This window comes from Somniosus microcephalus, chromosome 2, assembly GCF_052327205.1.
Source record: "Somniosus microcephalus isolate GS21.2 chromosome 2, FLI_Smic_1.0, whole genome shotgun sequence".
Classification (NCBI taxonomy): Eukaryota; Metazoa; Chordata; class Chondrichthyes; order Squaliformes; family Somniosidae; genus Somniosus; species Somniosus microcephalus.
Window position 1 is genome coordinate 149,835,463 of NC_140988.1, and position 18,984 is coordinate 149,854,446.

Below are 18,984 nucleotides of genomic sequence, written 5' to 3' on the forward strand. Positions count from 1 at the left end.
ATATAAAAACAGATTGCAAGAGCTTCTTCACGTATGTAAAAAGGAACAGAGTAGCAAAAGGAATCTTTGGTCCCTTAGAGGCTGAGACAGGTGTAATTATAATGGAGAATAAGGAAATGGCAGAGACGTTAAATAAATATTTTGTATCTGTCTTCACAGTAGAAGACACAAGAAGCATTCCAAAAATAGCGGGGAAACAAGGAGCTAATAAGAATGAGGAACTTAAAGTAATATCAGCAGAGAAAAAGTACTTGAGACACTAATGGAACTAAATGCCGACAAATTCCCTGGATCTGATGGCCTGCATCCTAGGGTTCTAAGAGGTGGCTGAAGAGATATTGGATACATTGGTTGTGATCTTCCAAAATTCCCTAGGTCCCAGCGGATTGATGGTAGCAAATGTAACCCTGCTATTCAAGAAAGGAGGGAGAGAGAAAACAGAGAACTACAGTTCAGTAAGCTGGACATCAGCCGTCAGGAAAACGCTGGAATCCATTATTAAGAAAGTGGTAACAGGGCACTTAGAAAACCCTAATATGATTAGGCAGAGTTAACATGGTTTTATGAAAGGGAAATCGTGTTTAACAAATTTATTAGCATTTTTTTGAGGATGCAACTAGCAGGGTAGATAAAGGGGAACCAGTGGATGTAGTACATGTGGATTTCCAAATGGCATTCGATAAGGTGCCACATAAAAGGTTGCTACGCAAATAAGGGCTCATGGGGTTGGGGGTAAGATATTAGCATGGATAGAGGACCTTTTAACGAAGAGAAAAGAGAGAGTAGGGATAAATGCGTCATTTTCCGGTTGGCAGACTGTAACTAGTGGGGTGCCACAAGGATCAGTGCTGGTGCCTCAGCTATTTGCAATCTATATTAATGGCTTAGATGAAGGGATCGAGTGCAATGTATCCATGTTTGCTGATGATACAAAGTTAGGTGGGAAAGTAAGCTGTGAGGAGGACACAAGGAGCCTGCAAAGAGATTTAGGCAGGTTAAGTGAGTGGGCAATAAGGTGGCAGACGGGGTATAATGTGGGGAAATGTGAGGTTATTCACTTTGGTAGGAAGAATAGAAAAACAGAATTTTTTTTAAAATGGTGAGTAACTATTAAATGTTGGTGTTCAGAGAGATTTAGGTGTCCTCGTACAGGAAACACAAAGTTAGCCTGCAGGTACAGCAAGCAATTAGGAAGGCAAATGGCATGTTGGCCTTTAATGCAAGGGGGTTGGAGTACGAGAGGAAGGAAGTCTTACTACAATTGTACAGGGCTTTGATGAGATCACACCTGGAGTACTGTGCACAGTTTTTGAATCCTTATCTGAGAAAGGACATACATGCCTTAGAGGTGGTGCAACAAAGGTCCACTAGATTGATTCATGGGATGAAAGGGTTGTCTTATGAGGAGAAATTGAGCAGATTGGGCCTATACTCTATGGAGTTTAGAAGAATGAGAGGTGATCTCATTGAAACATTAAGATTCTGAGGGGGCTTGACAGGATAGCTGCCGAGAGGTTGTTTCCCCTGGCTGGAGAGTCTAGAACTAGTGGACATAGCCTCAGGATGAGGGGACGGCTATTTAAGTCTGAGATGAGGAGGAATTTCTTCACTCAGAGGGTTGTGAATCTTTGGAATTCTCTACCCCAAAGGGCTGTGTATGCTAAGTCGTTGAGTGTATTCAAGGCCGAGATGGATAGAATTTTGGACTCGAGGGGAATCAAGGGATATGGGGATCGGGCGGGAAAGTGGAGTTGAAGTCGAAGATCAGCCATGATCTTATTGAATGGCAGAGTAGGCTTGAGGGGCCATGTGGCCTACTCCTGTTCCTAATTCTTATGTTCTTATAACTTCTGCTTTCTACACTTTTTTACCTGTGCCAAGTCCACTGGTAACAGCTCCATCATTAACTCCTCCTGTTGTGGTAGCAGCATTGATGGGTGCATTGTGGGGAGCCAAACTAGGCAAGAACAGGCAGCTAACAGGAGAAAGCAGAGCACTTATGAATACAGTTAGTAGAAACAATGACAACTACAATGGAACCTCCATTATCAATGATAACAACAGCAATTGCAACTCAAAATAATTCACTGATAGGAAATATTTTGGGACATTCAATAGATGTGAAATGTGGTATGTAAATACAGATTTTTTTTTAAGAATGGGGCCGACTCCCCCAGTGGGTAACACATCAGATACTGAAATTAAGACAGGTATAATACAAATAACAAATTTGATTCTTGTCTCAACAGGCAGTGTTCAGTGGTATTGGGTTGTCCAATGCCTGAAGCAAAGCTCTGTGCACAAGAATTCTGCCAGATAACTGGAGCACAAATAATGAAGGTCCCACTGTACTACATTTATAGTGTCTCCTTTTAACGATTGCATCATTAAAATGTGTGCATATAATTTATACACATATACACAGAAGCACCTATGGTGGTTATGGAAATGGTGAGATTTTGGAATTTCTGTATATGATGTATGACTGTACCAATATGCAAGATCAAAGTTTGAGGTGTCTTGATCATCTGCCAATTCCTTTTATCCACTGGGGGAGTCTGCCCCATTCTGAACTTGGGGACATAAAATTGAAAATATTGATATTTTTCTACAGTATTTACCAAGCTTAAAAGAATTAGTTCTTTTATTTGTGATGTACTTGGATATGCACAAATTTATGAATGTGCAGATGCAATTAAACTACTTGAAATCTCTCTTCACTGGTTCAGATGAATTCCACGCATTTTTCTGGTAAACCGATTCCTCTTTGCTTATTTTAAATTAGCCATGATAGGATGTAAAGTATCACAAAATGGATAGAAGAATATTGTAATAATGCCTAGTGTGGAGAAAAATAAGTATAGCAAGCAACATAATACTCACCCAAAGCCTTCCAGAGCTACATCAAACTCCACAAATGCTGGGGTGACTGATGAACCGTGAAGTCTAATATCATGCGGTGTTGTCATAGAGACCAAGCACTTCACCCTGGTCAGAGGTACTGTGCTTCCTTCTGCCCCTTTGAGTAAGCTTTTGCTAATCCTGTAGTGACTGTTATCTTCATTCAAGCTGAATACATTATCAGGACCCAATCCATCCAGAGGCATCATCATACTCCCTGAGATGCCAGAACACACAAATCAGCACAATGTGGAAAAAAAAGACAGGGACTAGGTAAGGACATTCAAATAGTGTAAGAGATAATTAAATACTTTTTTCTTTGATGCCAATTAAAAAAAAAAATACTAGTCATCTCCTGTGATATTGCACACAAGGGGAGTCATTTCTAACTTTGCCGCCTGGGTTGTAACCTGCTGGAGCGGACCACCCGCCCACTGCAGAACCTGTCCGATTTCCATTCCATTAATTTCAATAGAACAAGAATCGAGTGGTTCTGCAATGGGTGGGTAATCTGCTCTTGCCAAGGTTCCACCTAGATGGCAAAGTTGAAAATTATCCCCAAGGAGTGAAGACAAAATATAGTTTCAGTTGCAGTGAGGCTAGAGAGTAGGGGAATGCTGGAAATACTCAGGTCAAGCAGCATCTGTGGAGCGAGAAACCAGAGTTAACGGCCCCGATTTTCGGCTTGTGTGGGAAATGGTCGGGTTTCCCCGAATGTGGGGTTTCTGACACACATAAAAAAGTGTCAGCCAGCTCCACGCAATTTTCCCTCAAGTGGCCAATTAATTCTCAGCATGTGGGAAGCCTTGCTAATTGTCCAATTCGAGTCAGAAATCCCCACAGTATGATGTCATCATTCGTGGTGCTTTCAAGGTCCATAGCAAGCACTGCATCATCTGAAGGCTTCCAAACGAACCATATAGGATGGCAGAGGAGCCTGCAGCAGCTGTGGCCAGTGCCAGACCCCGAGCTGCCTTCAAATTCGACGAGGCTTCACTGCAGGCATTATTGGATGGGGTTAGGGCCCACAGGGAGGTCCTCTTCCCTAGGTCAGGGAGGAAGAGGCCTCCCACTGAGACCAATGCTGCATGGATGCAGGTGTCAGCAGATGCCAACTCGCTGGGAGTCACCAGAAGAACCTTGGCATTACATCTCTAACTCCTTCCTTTACTCCCCCACAGTACCATCCAGAGCCCCCGTCCTCACTGTGGAGGAGGAAGAGGCTGTGCAGCCAGACTCCTCAGAGGAAGCTCCAGCCTCAGCAGAAGTAAGCGCACCCAGCACCAGCGCAGACACTCACACCTCGGGTGGACCTTCGGGACATAGAGTAGTGTTGTCACCTGGTGTTTCACAGCTCACAAGTGAGCCTCAGCAGATTCTGGAGACAGGGACAGCAGTGGAGAGTCCTCGCTGGAGGGCGCAGGACTCTGCCAGCTCAGCTCAACTGCGCTGCATGGCGACCCTCTGCCTCTGGGTCCATCCGCAAGAGAAGAGGTGATGGATCTCCATGCACAGATGCAGGAGTCTCTGGCAGGTTTTGTCTCCAGGGTCGCTGCGAGTGTGGAGCGAATGGAGGAGTCCATAGCGACCATGAGCAGAGCCTTTGTGGAGTCACTGGCGCATGAACGCATCACCATGGAAAGGTTGGCAACCTCCATGGAGGAGATAACTCGCCAGGGTACGGAAAACATGGCGAGTGCTCATAAGAGAATGACATCTCTTGAGGAGCGTTGGCCATCTGTTGAACAGCGAAACCAGATCTTCATGGAAGTCCTTCCGAGTAGGACTGCCAGTGCAGAAACGGGTCCCCATGGCCCCCTAAAGCGCAGCAAGGTGCTCTCAAGCCACTTCCAAGCGCTGGCCCCTTCTGGCCTGTGCAGCTTCAGGTGAGTGAGCAGCAGCCTGGTGCTCCTGTTGCTGATCCTGCTGTTCCTGGTTCTGCTGCTGCCGCCTCTGCTGCTGGAGATCCTCTAATGGCAAGAAGGGAAGGAAAAAAAGGCATCCCATGCTTCTCGTAGAAGCCTCCGCTGAGGAAGCGCTGAGTGAGGGTGGCGAGAGGGGCTTCCCAGGAGATCGCATTGGAGAAATGTGTGAGGCTCCAACCTTCCACAGCTGTGCCTAAGCCTTGAAGAAGTAGCCCCAAGCCTGCAACAACAAGGTCCTTCAACATACAAGTGCTGTCCCTTTAAATCGCAGCTTCTCCGATTGACCTGCAGCTGACAGCAAGCAAGCCGGCAAGCTTCATGCCAGGTCTCATCAGCGGGGTTCCCTGCAGGCGTGTTTGATGTGGGGAAAGCCCCAAAGTCGCAACGGCCCCGAAAAATCTCCTTCAACAAGGTAATTATTGGTCATTAGTGTGCCGACGACCAGTCCCGCCAGCGGCGGCCGGGACTGAAGAGGGTCGCGGAGAAACGGCAGTCCGAAAGTCGGACGGGGCGGGGAATCAGGCCGGGGGGGGGGGGGGGGGGGGGGGGGGTCCCGACCCGCTTTTTCGGCGATTTTCGGCCCCCGGCCGCATGAAAAGCCGCCAGACGGCTGCCAGAAAATTGACCCCAACGTCTCAGGTTGATGACTTTTTGTCAGAACTGGAAAAAGTTAGAGATGTAACAGGTTTTAAGCAAGTGCAGAGGCAGGGAAAGGGGGAGGAGAGGAAAGAACAAAAGGGAATGTCTGTGATAGGGTGGAAGATAGGAGAGATTAAATGACAAAAGGGATGATGGTGCATGGCGAAAGGAGATAGTAATGGAACTAGTGCAGAAACAAAAGATGGGTCTAGAGACGGTGTAAATGGGAATAGCCGAATCATCAGCAACAGCTGCCTTCTGAAAAAATAGGGGCAGAGGGCAGAGAAGAACAACTGGTTCAAGCATAGGAGTTTCTCTGCCGTATTGAAATGGTCTTATGGAATATGATACAGGAAAGGCAGATGGAAAGCATATTTCTGAGGGTGCGTGGGTGATATTAAGTGAGTAAGTCATCTCAGAAAAGTGTTATGACAAGACCAACATTGGACCTTGTGAGCGAACCTTCAGGGATTGGAGCTGGAGAACAGTAGTCAGGAATGGCATTGTCATGACAGAGGCAAGTGCTGAAGAAAGCTAAGACAATGGAAATATTGGATGGGTTAAGGCTTGTAAGTGAAACAAGAAAGGCAGAAACCCTCTGAAGCTACTAAAGAGATTAGATTAGCAAACAGATACCAGTCACTGTCCAACACTAAAGGCGGCAATAAAGTCTCAGAAGAATATGCATTTAAAAACCAGATAGGACAGCTTTGACAACAATACAGTTTGCAGGTCACACAGAAATTCTAGTTGGAAGGGATCCTTTGCTTAGCTAAGACTTCTGCTGGGTGAAGTTTTGCTCAGGAGCTCATCGTTTGGAAAATCAGCAGGACAATATTCACATTACAGGAAACTTCGCGATATCCGGCACCGATGGGACCGGCGTGATGCCTATCTATGAAAACTTCCGGACAGACCAACGCTAATGCTGAAGGATACGGAGGTTTTCATCTTCGTATCTGACAACAAACACTGTTGCTTAGCAACAGCTTGTAAAAAGTCGGCCCGTACCTTGGAAGCGTCTCTGTGGCTTAACAACAGCTTCAGAGAGGCTTTCCAGAGACTGACTGTTTAAAAAAATGCTAGAAGAAAAAAAAAGAAAAAAAACCTAACAAAACGGCTGCTGATTTCTGCCGTTACATCGAGGTTTCTGGGCATACAACCTCCGGATAAACCAAAGTTTCCTGTACATCTTCCAAGATCAAATAATTATGTACAACATAGAGGTAAATGTTACAATTAAGTGCACAGCACAGAGCTGTGATGGATAGAAGTGCATATTGGAATATCAGGTATGGAAAGAAATGCACTGATCTCTGACCCACATTATTTTCTGCACATTAACCCATCATGAACTGTATTTTTTCCTGTTTCTTTAGGCATACCTTATACTTTAAGTTATACCTTATACTTTAAGTTGTGGATTTCTTTCTCAATTGTTGACAAAGAAATATAATTTTACAACTTATGCAGTGAAAACAACATAGTGAAGAGTTACAAGGCAAATCCAGTCCAAAAAAATGTATAAAAATACTTTCTTTAATACATTTTAAAATAAAGGATTTTTACATTTACATTTTAACATTACATAAATTCTGCAACCACCATTTAATTGGGTAATTTAACTAGTTATGGTACTGGACCATCAACCCAGAGGTCATGAGTTCAAATTCCACCATGGTAAGTTGGGAAATTGAATGCAGTAAAATCTGGTGATTTGTCGGCTGGCACCGGATAAAATAACCACGAAAGCTGCCAGATTGTTGTAAAAAAAAACCTAACTAGTTCACAAATGTCCTTCAGGGAAGGAAACCTGCCACCTCTACGTGGTCTGGCCTACACGTAACTTTAGTCCCACACTATGTGATTGAATCTTAAGGCCCTCAGAGCAATTACGGATGGACAATAAATGTGGCCTTGCCAGTGTCACCCACATCCCGAGAACAAATATTTATTTAAATTAACATATTTATTTCTAAGATATTATTTAAAATAAATTTGAAAGTTATAAAGTTCCAGGTAAACACTTACCAAGAGATTTTACAGTTTATAAATATATATCTTACAGCATACCTCTCATATCTGCTTCACAACTGAAAGAACTTGGCTTGTGGACCCTATACACACTTATCAACTTCTTATCCCAGGCCCCACAATTCAACGGGTTACCAAGACGGAGAAACTCCCTGAAGACAATCAATACAAATATAATCAGTATCAACAGAATGAAACAATAAAATCTTTAAACATTTTCAATCAGTTAAGCAATACTGCATTTTCCCTCTCCATAGTATAGAATAACTACTTATAGTTTTGGTTTTACTTACAGACAAACCGAGCCCGCCAAATCGGTTTTATAATTTTTCATAAATTAATAAGACACAATTAAATATTATACTTTTTTAAGGGACAAACCGGTCTATTTTAGAATTATGCCCTGGTCCAGTCCAATTAGAACCAGAGAAGATGGCAGGCGACGTGCCTCCACCAATGTCATTCTCAACTACAGGAAACTCTCGTTTAAACGGCACCTAAATATCCGGAATTCTCTAATAACCGGCAAAATTCATACTCCGAAAACAGCACCTCAACAACTGGAAATGTTGCCGAGTCCGAGTCTCCTGCGGTGGCCGAGTTAGTCAGTGTGGGTAGTTCTCCAAACTGCTACTACTCGGCTTCTTGGCACCGTTGGAAGTCTCTTCCGATCTGAACACCTCAATAACAGGGGTCGGACTCTCCTGCACTGCCGGTAGTCTCTTCTGATCCGAGTTATGGAGTACCCTCAACTGGCAGTACTGTACTTAATCAAGCATCTTCCACCATCCATTTAACACAACATTCTGTGAGTACCCAAATATACTGCACATTTCTTGATTTTTTTTATTGTTTGTTTGTTAAAAATAGGCTCGGTAGATATAGCTCTCCGTTATCCGGAATTTTTAATCAACCGGCACCATCCCGGTCCCGTCAGTGCCGGATACGAAAGAGTTTCCTGTATTAGGTGCATGAGTGTGAACATGATAACTGTCTCTTCAATTTTTCCTCAGCTTTGTGAGGAATCATATTTCCCATATCAATATTTCCCATATCAATGTACCTTGAGTGTGGAAATCAGGGATATGGGTGAATGTTGCCACAAAAGTATCTGAATATAGGAACAGCATATCTAGGATGAGTATATGTTAAGCAAACTGTTAAATGACTTCAAGAACAATGCTGTCACAGACTTGCATGCCTGCTCTTGATACTTTTCAGTCAACAATAATGGCCCAGTAATTCCGGTCCCAACGCGTGAGTACGGACGGGTTACTCACGCGTGGGCCCGTTGGAAGTGCTGGATTTCAGCATGCACAGCGCATGCGCGGGAAACGGCATTTCCTCCAAGGGGTTCAGAGGTCCAACGCGTGCGCGCAGGACTCTGCGCGCACGCGTTGAACTTCCTTCTTTGTGACAGGTTTGCCCGTGTGTAAGGGCCTCAACTTTTTAGAAATGTAAAAAGGAGACGTAAGGACTTGATTCTTTAAGGTAAGTGGTCTATTATTTAAAATTATAACATTTTTTCCACAGCTTTATTGTTTTTAAGGACTTTACAGTAAGGTAAGTTTATTTTTAGACCCGATTTCTTAAAAAATTATTTTTTTCAAAAATTTGATTAATTGTTTAAAATAGTTTTTTTTAAAGTTATTTACAGTTCATTTAATTAGTGGGATGTTTTTTAAAATTTTATTTAAAGTTTAAGTGGTGTTTTGGGCACCCGTAGTTTTCATGAGTTTGACAGTTCTTACCATCAAACTCATGAATGAAGTTTTCCCTCCCCTGATTGGCTGCCCAGTGCTCACCTGATCCCAGCCGGCACATCGAACTAACTACGCTGCTGGATCAGGCAAGCACAGCGTGCCGACATCTGAATCGGGCCAGTGACAGGAATTCCAAGCAGGCCCAGGCTTCAGCTGTCGGCACGCCGGGTAAGTGCACATCGGGGGCTTGCACGCGCGGCAAGCCCCCGAACCTAATTTCTGGGCCAATATTCCTGGCTTAACTGGCAAATATACTTTATTAAAATGAGCAACTGGATTAGCTAGCCAGTAAGTACCAATTTCCCATAAAATTCCACATTCTCATAACTTAATTTAAATATCAAAGCAGTACCATACATATTTTTATAAGGACTATGCATACTATGGTATTGTAACAATTCATTTAAAGCTACAACAACTTACATTTAAAAACCAATTTAACATAGAAAAATGCCCCAAGGTGAGTCAGAGGCATAATCAAGAAAATGGATGCTGAACCAATGAAAAAGATGTTAAGAGTGGGTGATGAAAAATTTTGTCAAAGAGGTGGCTATTAAAGAGGATCTTAACGAAGGAGAGGAAGGTGGAGAGGCAGAGGGGTTTAGGTAGGGAATTCCAGAGCATGGGCCAAGGTGGCTGAGGGTACAGCCGCCAATGGTGGAGTGATGGGAGGGGAAGGTGCAGAAGAGGCTAGAGTCAGAAGAATGGAGTTTGGAAGGTGTTTGTGGGATTGGACAAAGTTACAGAGATAGGGCGGGGCAAGTCCATGAAGTGATTTAAACACAAAGATGAGAATTAAAATGAGACTTTGAGGGACCGATTTAATTCAGTGAGGACAGGGATAATGGATACAGGTAGCAGAGTTTTTGGATGAGCATTTACAGAGTCCAGCCAGGAGAACTTTTGAATATATGAGTTTGGAGGTGGATAGGATATGGGATCAGAAGTTCAGCTGGGAGTCAATTAAGACACCATTGTTGCGAACAACTTGCTTCAGCCTAAGACAATGGCTGGGAAGGGGGTGGAATGGGTGGCAAGGATAGAGTTTGTGGTGGGTGCTAAAGACAGTGACTTAGGTCATCCCAAAGTTTAGCTGAAGGAAATTGCAGCTCATCCAAAATTGGAGTAGTCTGACAACATAAAGGCAGTGAAGAGCAAGAGCTGGGTGTCATCAGCGTACTCGTGGAAGCTGACATCATGTCTGTGGATGATATCGTCACCGGGTAGCCTATAGATGAGAATGAGGGCAGGCCAAGGACAGATCCTTTGGGGGCTCCAGAGTAACAGTGTGAGGACAGGAAGAGAAGCCATGAGCTGGAGATGCTCTGGCTAAGATCGGTAGGTAAGAATGAAACCAAAAGGCAAAAAACAAAAGTGAAACCAAGTTATAGCAGTCTTGCTGAACTGGACAATGGACGACAGGCGTTGGTGGAGGGTACTGCGGTTGACCGTGTCAAATGCTGTATATAGGTCGAGGAGGATGAGGAGAGATAATGCGCCATGGTCACAATAACAGGTGTCATTTGTGATTTTGGTTTTGGTACTGTGGCAGGGAAGTTAAACTTGAAAGAGAGAGATTCAAACATAGAGTTGCAGGAAAGATGGGCAAAGACTTGGGAGGCAATAACATGTTTCTATAGGGTACTGAATTTGGACGATCAGCCATGATCTCATTGAATGGCGGAGCAGGCTCGAGGGGCCAAATGGCCTACTCCTGCTCCTATCTTCTATGTTTCTATGTTAAGGCCTTTGGAGAGGAAACGGAGATAGGGTGGTGGTTAAAAAGAGAAGGGTCATGGGTGTGGTTTTTTTTTTTTTTTTTTTTTTTTTTTTTTTTTTGAGGAAGGGGGTGATGACATTGGTTTTGAAAGGGATGGGTGAAAGTACCCAAGAAGAGGAAACCATTTCCAATCTCAGCTGGCATGGAACCAGGTTTCAGAACTAAGGCAGGGGGTAGCCTGGGGAAAGTTGAACTTCACGTGAAAGGTGAAGGTGGGGGGGGGGGGGGGGGGAGCGGGGGGAGAAGCGGATGGTAACAGCAGAGGCAGCTGAATGGATGGTCTCAATCTCTAACAAAGATGTCCATGAGCTCCTCACACTTGTTGGAGGTGAGGAAGGGGAAGAGGGGTTTAAGGAGACGGTTGGTAGTGGAGATACGAAGCCAGGGGTTACCTTTGCTTTCCAGGATGATCCTGGAGTAGTGGGTAGTTTTGGCAGAGGACAGTGAGACTCTATGGGGCCGATTTTCCCGCAGGTGCGGGGAATTGTCGAGTTCCCCGAATGTCGGGTTCCGACACGAATCTAAATGGGTCTGCCAGCTGGATGCAATTTTCGCACAATTGGCCAATTAATTTCCAGCATGTGGGCACCCTTGCTAATTGTCTGTTTCCAGTCAGAAAGCCCCACAGCATGAGGTCATCATTCGTGGTGCTTTTAAAGTCTGCAGCAAGCTTTTCAACCTCTGCAGGCTTCCCAATGAGCCGTCCAGAATGGCAGAGGAGCCTGCAGCAGCTGTTGCCAGTGGCAGAGCCCTAGCTGCTGCCAAATTTGACGAAACCTCACTACAGACATTAGTGGATGGGGTGAGGGCCCACAGGGAGGTCCTCTTCCCTAGCTCAGGGAGGAAGAGGCCTCCCAATGAGACCAGGGCTGCTTGGATGGAGGTGGCAGCAGAGGTGAACTCTCAGGGAGTCACGCGAAGAACCTGGATGCAGTGCAGGAACAGATTCCATGACCTTCACCGTACAGGAAAAGTAAGTATGAAGTTTCCATCACCCTCAACCTGATCCCCATTGCCTTTCCCCACCAGCACTCAGCTTCAGCACTCTCTTCCTCCACATCCCACTTCACAGTCACATCCATGCACCCTTACCCATTCCCTCTCTCTCTATGCTCACATTCACAGAACTATTCCTCCATGCAGCCCTCACACTGCCTCTCACTCTGATGCTTGGAACACAACTGACAACACACAGGGAGGGCCCTTGGTCTTGCAGCCTCACACCATCTTTGTCTCCTTCTAAGTATATGCTATGCAATCTCTACACTCACTCCTGCACTCTCACTCAAACTCCACTTGTCTCCCTCATTGCAGGAAAAGAAAGCTCACAACAGGAGCGCGCGAGCCAGGACTGGAGGAGGCCCACCCTCAATCGCCCACCTGACCCCCTGGGAGGAAGGAGTGATGGAGATTGTCGGGGCTGACGTGGCTGCGGATGCTGGGGGAAGGAGAGACAGGAGCAAGCCCGCAAGCTGGTGACAGAATAATTTTCCATCTCTCTCATTGACATAGCATAAGTCGCTGTAATGATTCTGAAGCTACATCATTTGGACTTATGAGCATCTGCAAAATCCAATGTGCAAGAAACCTTGGCATCACATCTCTAACTCTTTCCTTTACTCCCCCACAGGACCATCCAGAGCCCCCGTCCCCACTGTCGAGGAGGAAGAGGCTGTGCAGCCAGACTCCTCAGAGGAAGCTCCAACCTCTGAGGATGCAGCGTCAGCAGAAGTAAGCGCACCCAGCACCAGCGCAGACACTCACACCTCGGGAGGGCCTTCGGGACACAGAGTAGTGTTGTCACCTGGTGTTTCACAGCTCACAAGTGAGCATCAGCAGATTGTGGAGACAGGGACAGCAGTGGAGAGTCTTCGTCGGAGGGCGCAGGCCTCTGCCAGCTCAGCTCAGCTGCATGTCGACCCTATGCCTCTGGGTCCATCCGCAAGACAGGAGGTGATGGATCTCCATGCACAGATGCAGGAGTCTCTGGCAGGTTTTGTCTCCAGGGTCGCTGCGAGTGTGGAGCGAATGGAGGAGTCCATGGCGAACATGAGCAGAGCCTTATTGGAGTCATTGGCGTATGAAAGCATCACCACGGAAAGGATGGCTGCCTCCGTGGTAAGGCTGGCTGCGGCCGAGGAGAGGAGGGCTGCGGCCGAGGAGAGGAGGGCTGCGGCCGAGGAGAGGAGGGCTGCGGCCGAGGAGAGGGCGGCTGCGGCCGAGGAGAGGGCGGCTGCGGCCGAGGAGAGGGCGGCTGCGGCCGAGGAGAGGAGCTTAGTCGCCAGGGTATCGAAAACATAGTGAGTGCTCAGAATAGAATGACATCTCTTGAGGAGCGATGGGCATCTATTGAGCACCAAAACCAGACCTTCATGAAAGTCCTTCTGAGCAAGACTTCCAGTGCAGATACGGGTCCCCATGGTCCCCCTGATGTGCAGCAAGGTGCTCTCCAGCCACTTGCAGGCACTGAGGGGGAGCTGACCCATGAGAGGGAGGTTGTTGGCACACCTCAGGGAAGTGGGGGCTCCTCTGCACACGCTCACACTTCCATGCCACTTCAGAGCCCTCGGTCAGAGCCCCGCCGGAGTCCACACCCAGGAGAGATAGGCGTCTCAACTCCTGCACAGCCTCAGGAGCAGCAGACTGCTGGCGAGCCGTCACAGGCTCGCCACCCCAGAGGACGCCCGCCAAAGGTGTCGAGACAGGAGCAGTAGGAAAGTGAGCAAGGGGCCTCCACATCTGCTGAAGCCACAGGGGTAACACTACGTAGGAGCACGCGTAAGAGCAAAATAAAGCACCACTAATCACAAGGGTAGACACTTGGGTGAAAAGTTCTGTATATAGTTTTAATGCCATCAGTTCCTTGTACATAAAAAATCTGCTGGCAACTGCTGCAGTTGTGGCGTTTGGCGAATGGGGATTTCACATTGAGGCCTTAGGATTACTTGCAGATGTCAGCAAGCTGGTCAAATAGGTAGAAATGCGCAGGGATGGGGCACTGTCCATGGTCAGTTAAGAAGCAGCGAGGCTACAGTGTTTGATGTACCAGGCTAAGCAAATCTGGCCAGGATGAGTGCGTTCCTTGCATTCCGGGCAGCAATGTTCTCGTGTACTGGTGCCGCTGGTTGATTGGCCTCTGCAGGATGCTCGTTTCCGGCCTCCTCCTCCTCAGCATCATCCTCATCCAAGGTAGCTCTGTGAGGAGCCTCTTGGTCCTGCGGAATTGGCAAGCCACGCGCTGTGCCATGTTGTGAAGCACACAGCAAACCACGACGATTTTGGAGACCCTGGCTGCTGAGTACTGTAGGGCTCCACCGATCTAGCGAGGCATCTGAAGCGCATCTTTAGCAATCTGATGGTTTGTTCGATAATGCATCTGGCGGAAATGTGGCTGGAGTTGTAGCACTCCTCAGCTTCGTTAGCTGATCTCCTCAACGTCGTCATTAGCCAAGTCCGCAGGGGATATCCCTTGTCTCCAAGTAGCCATCCCTGAAGTTCGTTTGGCGGAGGCACAGTAGACTGTAGCAGTATGAGGGAGTCATGGCAGCTGCCAGGGTACTTGGCACAAACATGCAAAATCTCCTTCTTGTGGTCACACACCAGCTGAACGTTAAGGGAGTGGAAGCTCTTGCGGTTGACAAAAAACTCCTGGATTGCGATGGGGTGCAGTCAATGACGCCCTGCACCCTTGGAAAGTCTGCCAGCTGAGCTAATCCAAGCTCTCACGCCCTCACACTTGCGCGATCCCTGGTGAAATGGATGTAATTGTGCGCGAGGGCAAAGAGGGCATCGGTCACCTGAGTGATGCAAGTGTGTGCGGCCGCCTGGGAGATGCCGCTGATGTCTGCTGCTGATCCCTGGAAGGAGCCTGAGGCAAAAAAGTTGAGTGCGGTGGTGACTTTGATGGCCATTGGTAAGGAGTGTCGACCTGATGCTCTGGGCTCCAGGTCTTGCTGCAGCATTGCGCAGATGTCAGTCACTACCTCTCGCGAAAGTCGGAGCCGCCTTTGGCACTGCTGCTCAGTCATGTTGAGGTAGCTCACCCCGTGTCTGTAGACCCTGTTTGGGGGGTATCTCCTGCGCCGACAGCCTTCCATGCGCTGGCCCCTTCTGGTCTGTGCTGCTTCAGGTGGCTGAGCCGCAGCCTGTCGCTCCTGCTGCTGGTGCTGCTGTTGTTGCTGTAGCCTCCTCTGCTGTTGGAGATCCTCTAATGCGAAGAAGGGAAGGAACAAAAGGCCTCCCATGCTTCTGGCAGATGCCTCCGTTGAGGAAGCGCCGAGTGAGGGTGGAGAGAGGGGCTTCCCAGGAGCTCACACTGGAGAAGTGTGTGAGGCTCCAACCTTCCACAGCTGTGCCAAAGCCTTGAACAAGTTGCCCCAAGCCTGAAACAACAGGGGCCTACAACCTACAAATGCTGTCTGATTAAACCTCTTCTTTCCTGATTGACCTGCAGCTGAAAGTAAGCAAGCCGACATTGTTCACGCCAGGTTTCATCAGTGGTGTTCCCACCAGGCGTGGTTTATGTGGGGAAAGGCTGAAAATTGCAAGGGCCGCTTAAAATGGCATTATAGATGCCAATTATTGCTGATTAGGCTCCCGACGACCAGTCCCGCTTGCTACGGGCAGGAATGATTCGGGTCACTTTGAAATGCCGGAGCGAAAGTCGGACGGGGCGGGGGGGGGGGGGGGGGGGTGTCGCGACCCCCTATTTCTGCGATTTTCCACTCCCGCCCGCCTGAAACCCCGCCTGACGGCTCCAGGAAAATCAAGGTCTATGATGCTTGATGTGGTCCAGTCAGATCTGATGACGGATGGCTAAACCAATTGCCTGCCAGATATGTTCAAGTCTGTGCCCTTGGACTTGAGGTAGCAGAGACAGGAGCCATATCAGGGGGAATGACTGGGATAGAAGAGATTAAAAGTTTTACTGGAGACAAGGATATCAACAATGATGAGAGTGCAATTGTAAGTAACTTGGGAAGAGTTTTTTTTCCGGGGCGGAAGCAGAAGAAAGTGGGGTTAGAAGGAAGCAGGGGGATAGGGGAGATGTGGGATACAAGAATGCCGCAGTCAGCGATCAGGACCATGGAAGTAGCATGGCTATGGGAATCTGCAAGGTCAAGCAGGTAGCCATGAATATGGTAGGAGAGTTTATATGGAGGGTGACCGGAGGGCAGTGAATTTAGAGAAGAACAAGGGGAGTGGAGACAGAGATTGAAATCACCCATGATGAGGAGTTGCTCACTGCACAGACTGAAGGAGGAAATGAGAAAGGATATCTCGAGGAGAAACTCAGGGTGGGCTTGCAGGGGGGAGCGATAGAGAACAAGGATTTTTAAGGAGAGGTGAAAGGGATGGACCAGATGAGGTACTCGAAGGAGAAGGTGCCACAGGGGTTGGACAAGAGAACAAGATGTGACTTGGTGATGAGGGCCACATTGGTTAGGGTGGGGCAGAAGGTGAAAAGTATAGCCAGGTGTGGGGCATGGTGTCACCATCCATGAGCCAAGTTTCAGTCAAACCCAGGATTTCAATGCAATCATCTACAGTAAGGTTGTGGATGGCAAGGGCCTTGTTTGAGTGAACAAAGGAAAACGCAGAGCGGGTACTGACTGTTGAAACTAGGAACTGAATGGCTCACTCTAAACAAAGTACAAGTGCTACAGTGTGAAATAAGCTTAATCTTGTTGTATCCGTGTGTTAATAGAGGCACTGAAGGCAGGAGTTGGTATCACAGGTGTTTACTGAACAAAGTCTGGAGGTGAACTAACTGATACAACACAATATACAGGCTTATATAGCCCGAGTGGCCATTACCGGCATTACAGTACACAGGGGCTCTTAAAGGCACATACACCACAATTCCTCCCCTTTTAGACAACCAGTACATAATATTTTAAGTAATCATTAATTACATGTTACAAGAACAATAATCTACACATTGCTGCAGTTAATCAATTATAAGTCAGTCTCTCTGGAGGCTTCCTGACTTGGTCCGGATAACGCCTCGGTGGTGTAGTAGTTTCTGGTGGTGTAGTAGGTTCTTTTGGCAAGGCTGATTCGGCTTGAATGCCAGTGTCGGGTTCATCTGGTTCCAGTATCACCGGATCGGAGGTAGATACTATGGGTATCTCTACTTCATCATTAGGCGTATAGGTTGTCCCTTTTCAGATGACTATGATCTGGTCAGCATGGCGCCTTATTATGCTTTCTCCAATGTCCACGGTATACATCAGCGGTCCTAGTCGTGTGCAAATAGTTCCAGGCTGCCATTTCTCGGTACGGTAGTCCCGGGCCAAAACTTGTTGACCTATCTGGAAGCTTCTAGTTGGCCTTTCATTCATGCCTTGAAATAGCCGGTTCTCCACGTCCCTTCTGATGTTTGGCTTGATCAAATCCAGCCGGCATCTTAGGCTTCTATTGAAGAACATCATGGCGGGAGTTTGGTTTGTAACCATATGTGTTGCATTCCTGTATGCAAACAAGAAGTTATCTACCTTATGCTGAAGTTTTATGTCTTCATTACCCATGGCCTTTATGGCCTTCTTGAAGGTCTGGACAAACCTTTCAGCCAATCCATTGGTGGTGGGATGGTATGGGGCGGACGTGTAGTGCTTAACCCCATTGTTTTTTTAAGAACTTCCTGAATTCTTCGGACACAAATTGCGGTCCATTATCAGAACAGATCTGTTCAGGCAACCCATTCCTGGCAAATATGGTCCTTAATACTGTGATGGTTTTTTCCGTGGTGGTGGAGGACATCTTTATTACCTCCGGCCACTTGGAGTGTGCATCAACCGCGATTAAGAACATTGAGTCCATAAATGGACCAGCAAAGTCGATGTGTACCCTTTGCCATGGAGATGAGGGCCACTCCCATGGATGTAGAGGGGCTTGTGGTGGAGCGTTTTGGACCTTCTGGCATCCTAGGCAGCTCTTGGTCATTTCTTCCATGTCTCCATCGATACCTGGCCACCATACAAACGCCCTGGCTAGGTTCTTCATTTTCACTCCACCCAAATGCCCCTCGTGAAGCTCCTTTAGCACTTTATCCTGGAGTTTGGGTGGAATCACCACTCTGGATCCACACATCAAGGTTCCTCGGCACACTGACAGCTGTTCTCTTCTTTGCGAGAATGCTGGCAACAGTGGTTCGCCATGTGCTGGCCATCCCTTCACTGTTAAATCGTAGACTCGAGAGAAAGTCGGGTCATTTCTCGTTTCCCTTTCAATGGCAGAATTTGTTACTGGTAGACATTCGACTATGGTAGAGTGGAACATCTCCACTGGGTCTACTGTAGGTGCCTCTTCTACCGTTGGCAACGGTAGGCGCGATAAACCGTCAGCATTCCCATGCTGTTTTGATCCTTTGTATTCTATGTCATATTGGTGTGCCCCTAGAAAAAGGGACCACCTCTGTAGCCTTTGCGCTGTCATAATGGGAACACCCTTTTCAGGGTTGAATATGGAGAGGAGGGGTTGATGGTCAGTCAACAAGGTAAATTTTTGTCTATGTAGGTAATGGTTGAATTTCTTCACTCCCCATACCAGGCTGAGTGCTTCCCTGTCGATTTGGGCATAGTTACGCTCAGCTGAGTTTAATGAGCGTGACGCAAAAGCTATCGGCCATTCCGAGCCATCAAGGAATCTATGCGATAATACCGCTCCTACGCCGTAAGGGGATGCATTGCACACCAGTCTGATTGGCAGTGATGGGTTGTAATGAGCCAAAACTTCCTTGGACGTGATTAAGTCTTTGCATTTATGCAAGGCACGTTTACAGTCTTCGCTCCATTTCCAAATTACTCCTGTTTGTAGCAGTTCATTGAGAGGGTGCAGAAGAGTTGATAAATTACTATCATAAATTTTTACCGAACTTATCAATCCCAGGAATGACCTTAATTCTGAAACATTTTCAGGTGCTGGGGCTTTTATGACCGCT

General features: G+C 47.1%; 1 protein-coding gene across 2 annotated transcripts in view; it reads right to left on the minus strand.

Moving 5' to 3' along the window:
• wdfy3 (WD repeat and FYVE domain containing 3) overlaps positions 1-18,984 on the minus strand; it is a 583,406-nt gene that overhangs the window by 249,485 nt on the left and 314,937 nt on the right. For both annotated transcript variants that reach the window (XM_085963501.1, XM_085963491.1), the window contains 3 exons: positions 7,539-7,651; positions 2,884-3,118; positions 1,872-1,975 (listed from right to left, as the gene is read on the minus strand). In XM_085963501.1, the coding sequence (XP_085819627.1) occupies positions 1,872-1,975; positions 2,884-3,118; positions 7,539-7,651 (452 nt within the window). The remainder of the gene's footprint in view (positions 1-1,871; positions 1,976-2,883; positions 3,119-7,538; positions 7,652-18,984) is intronic.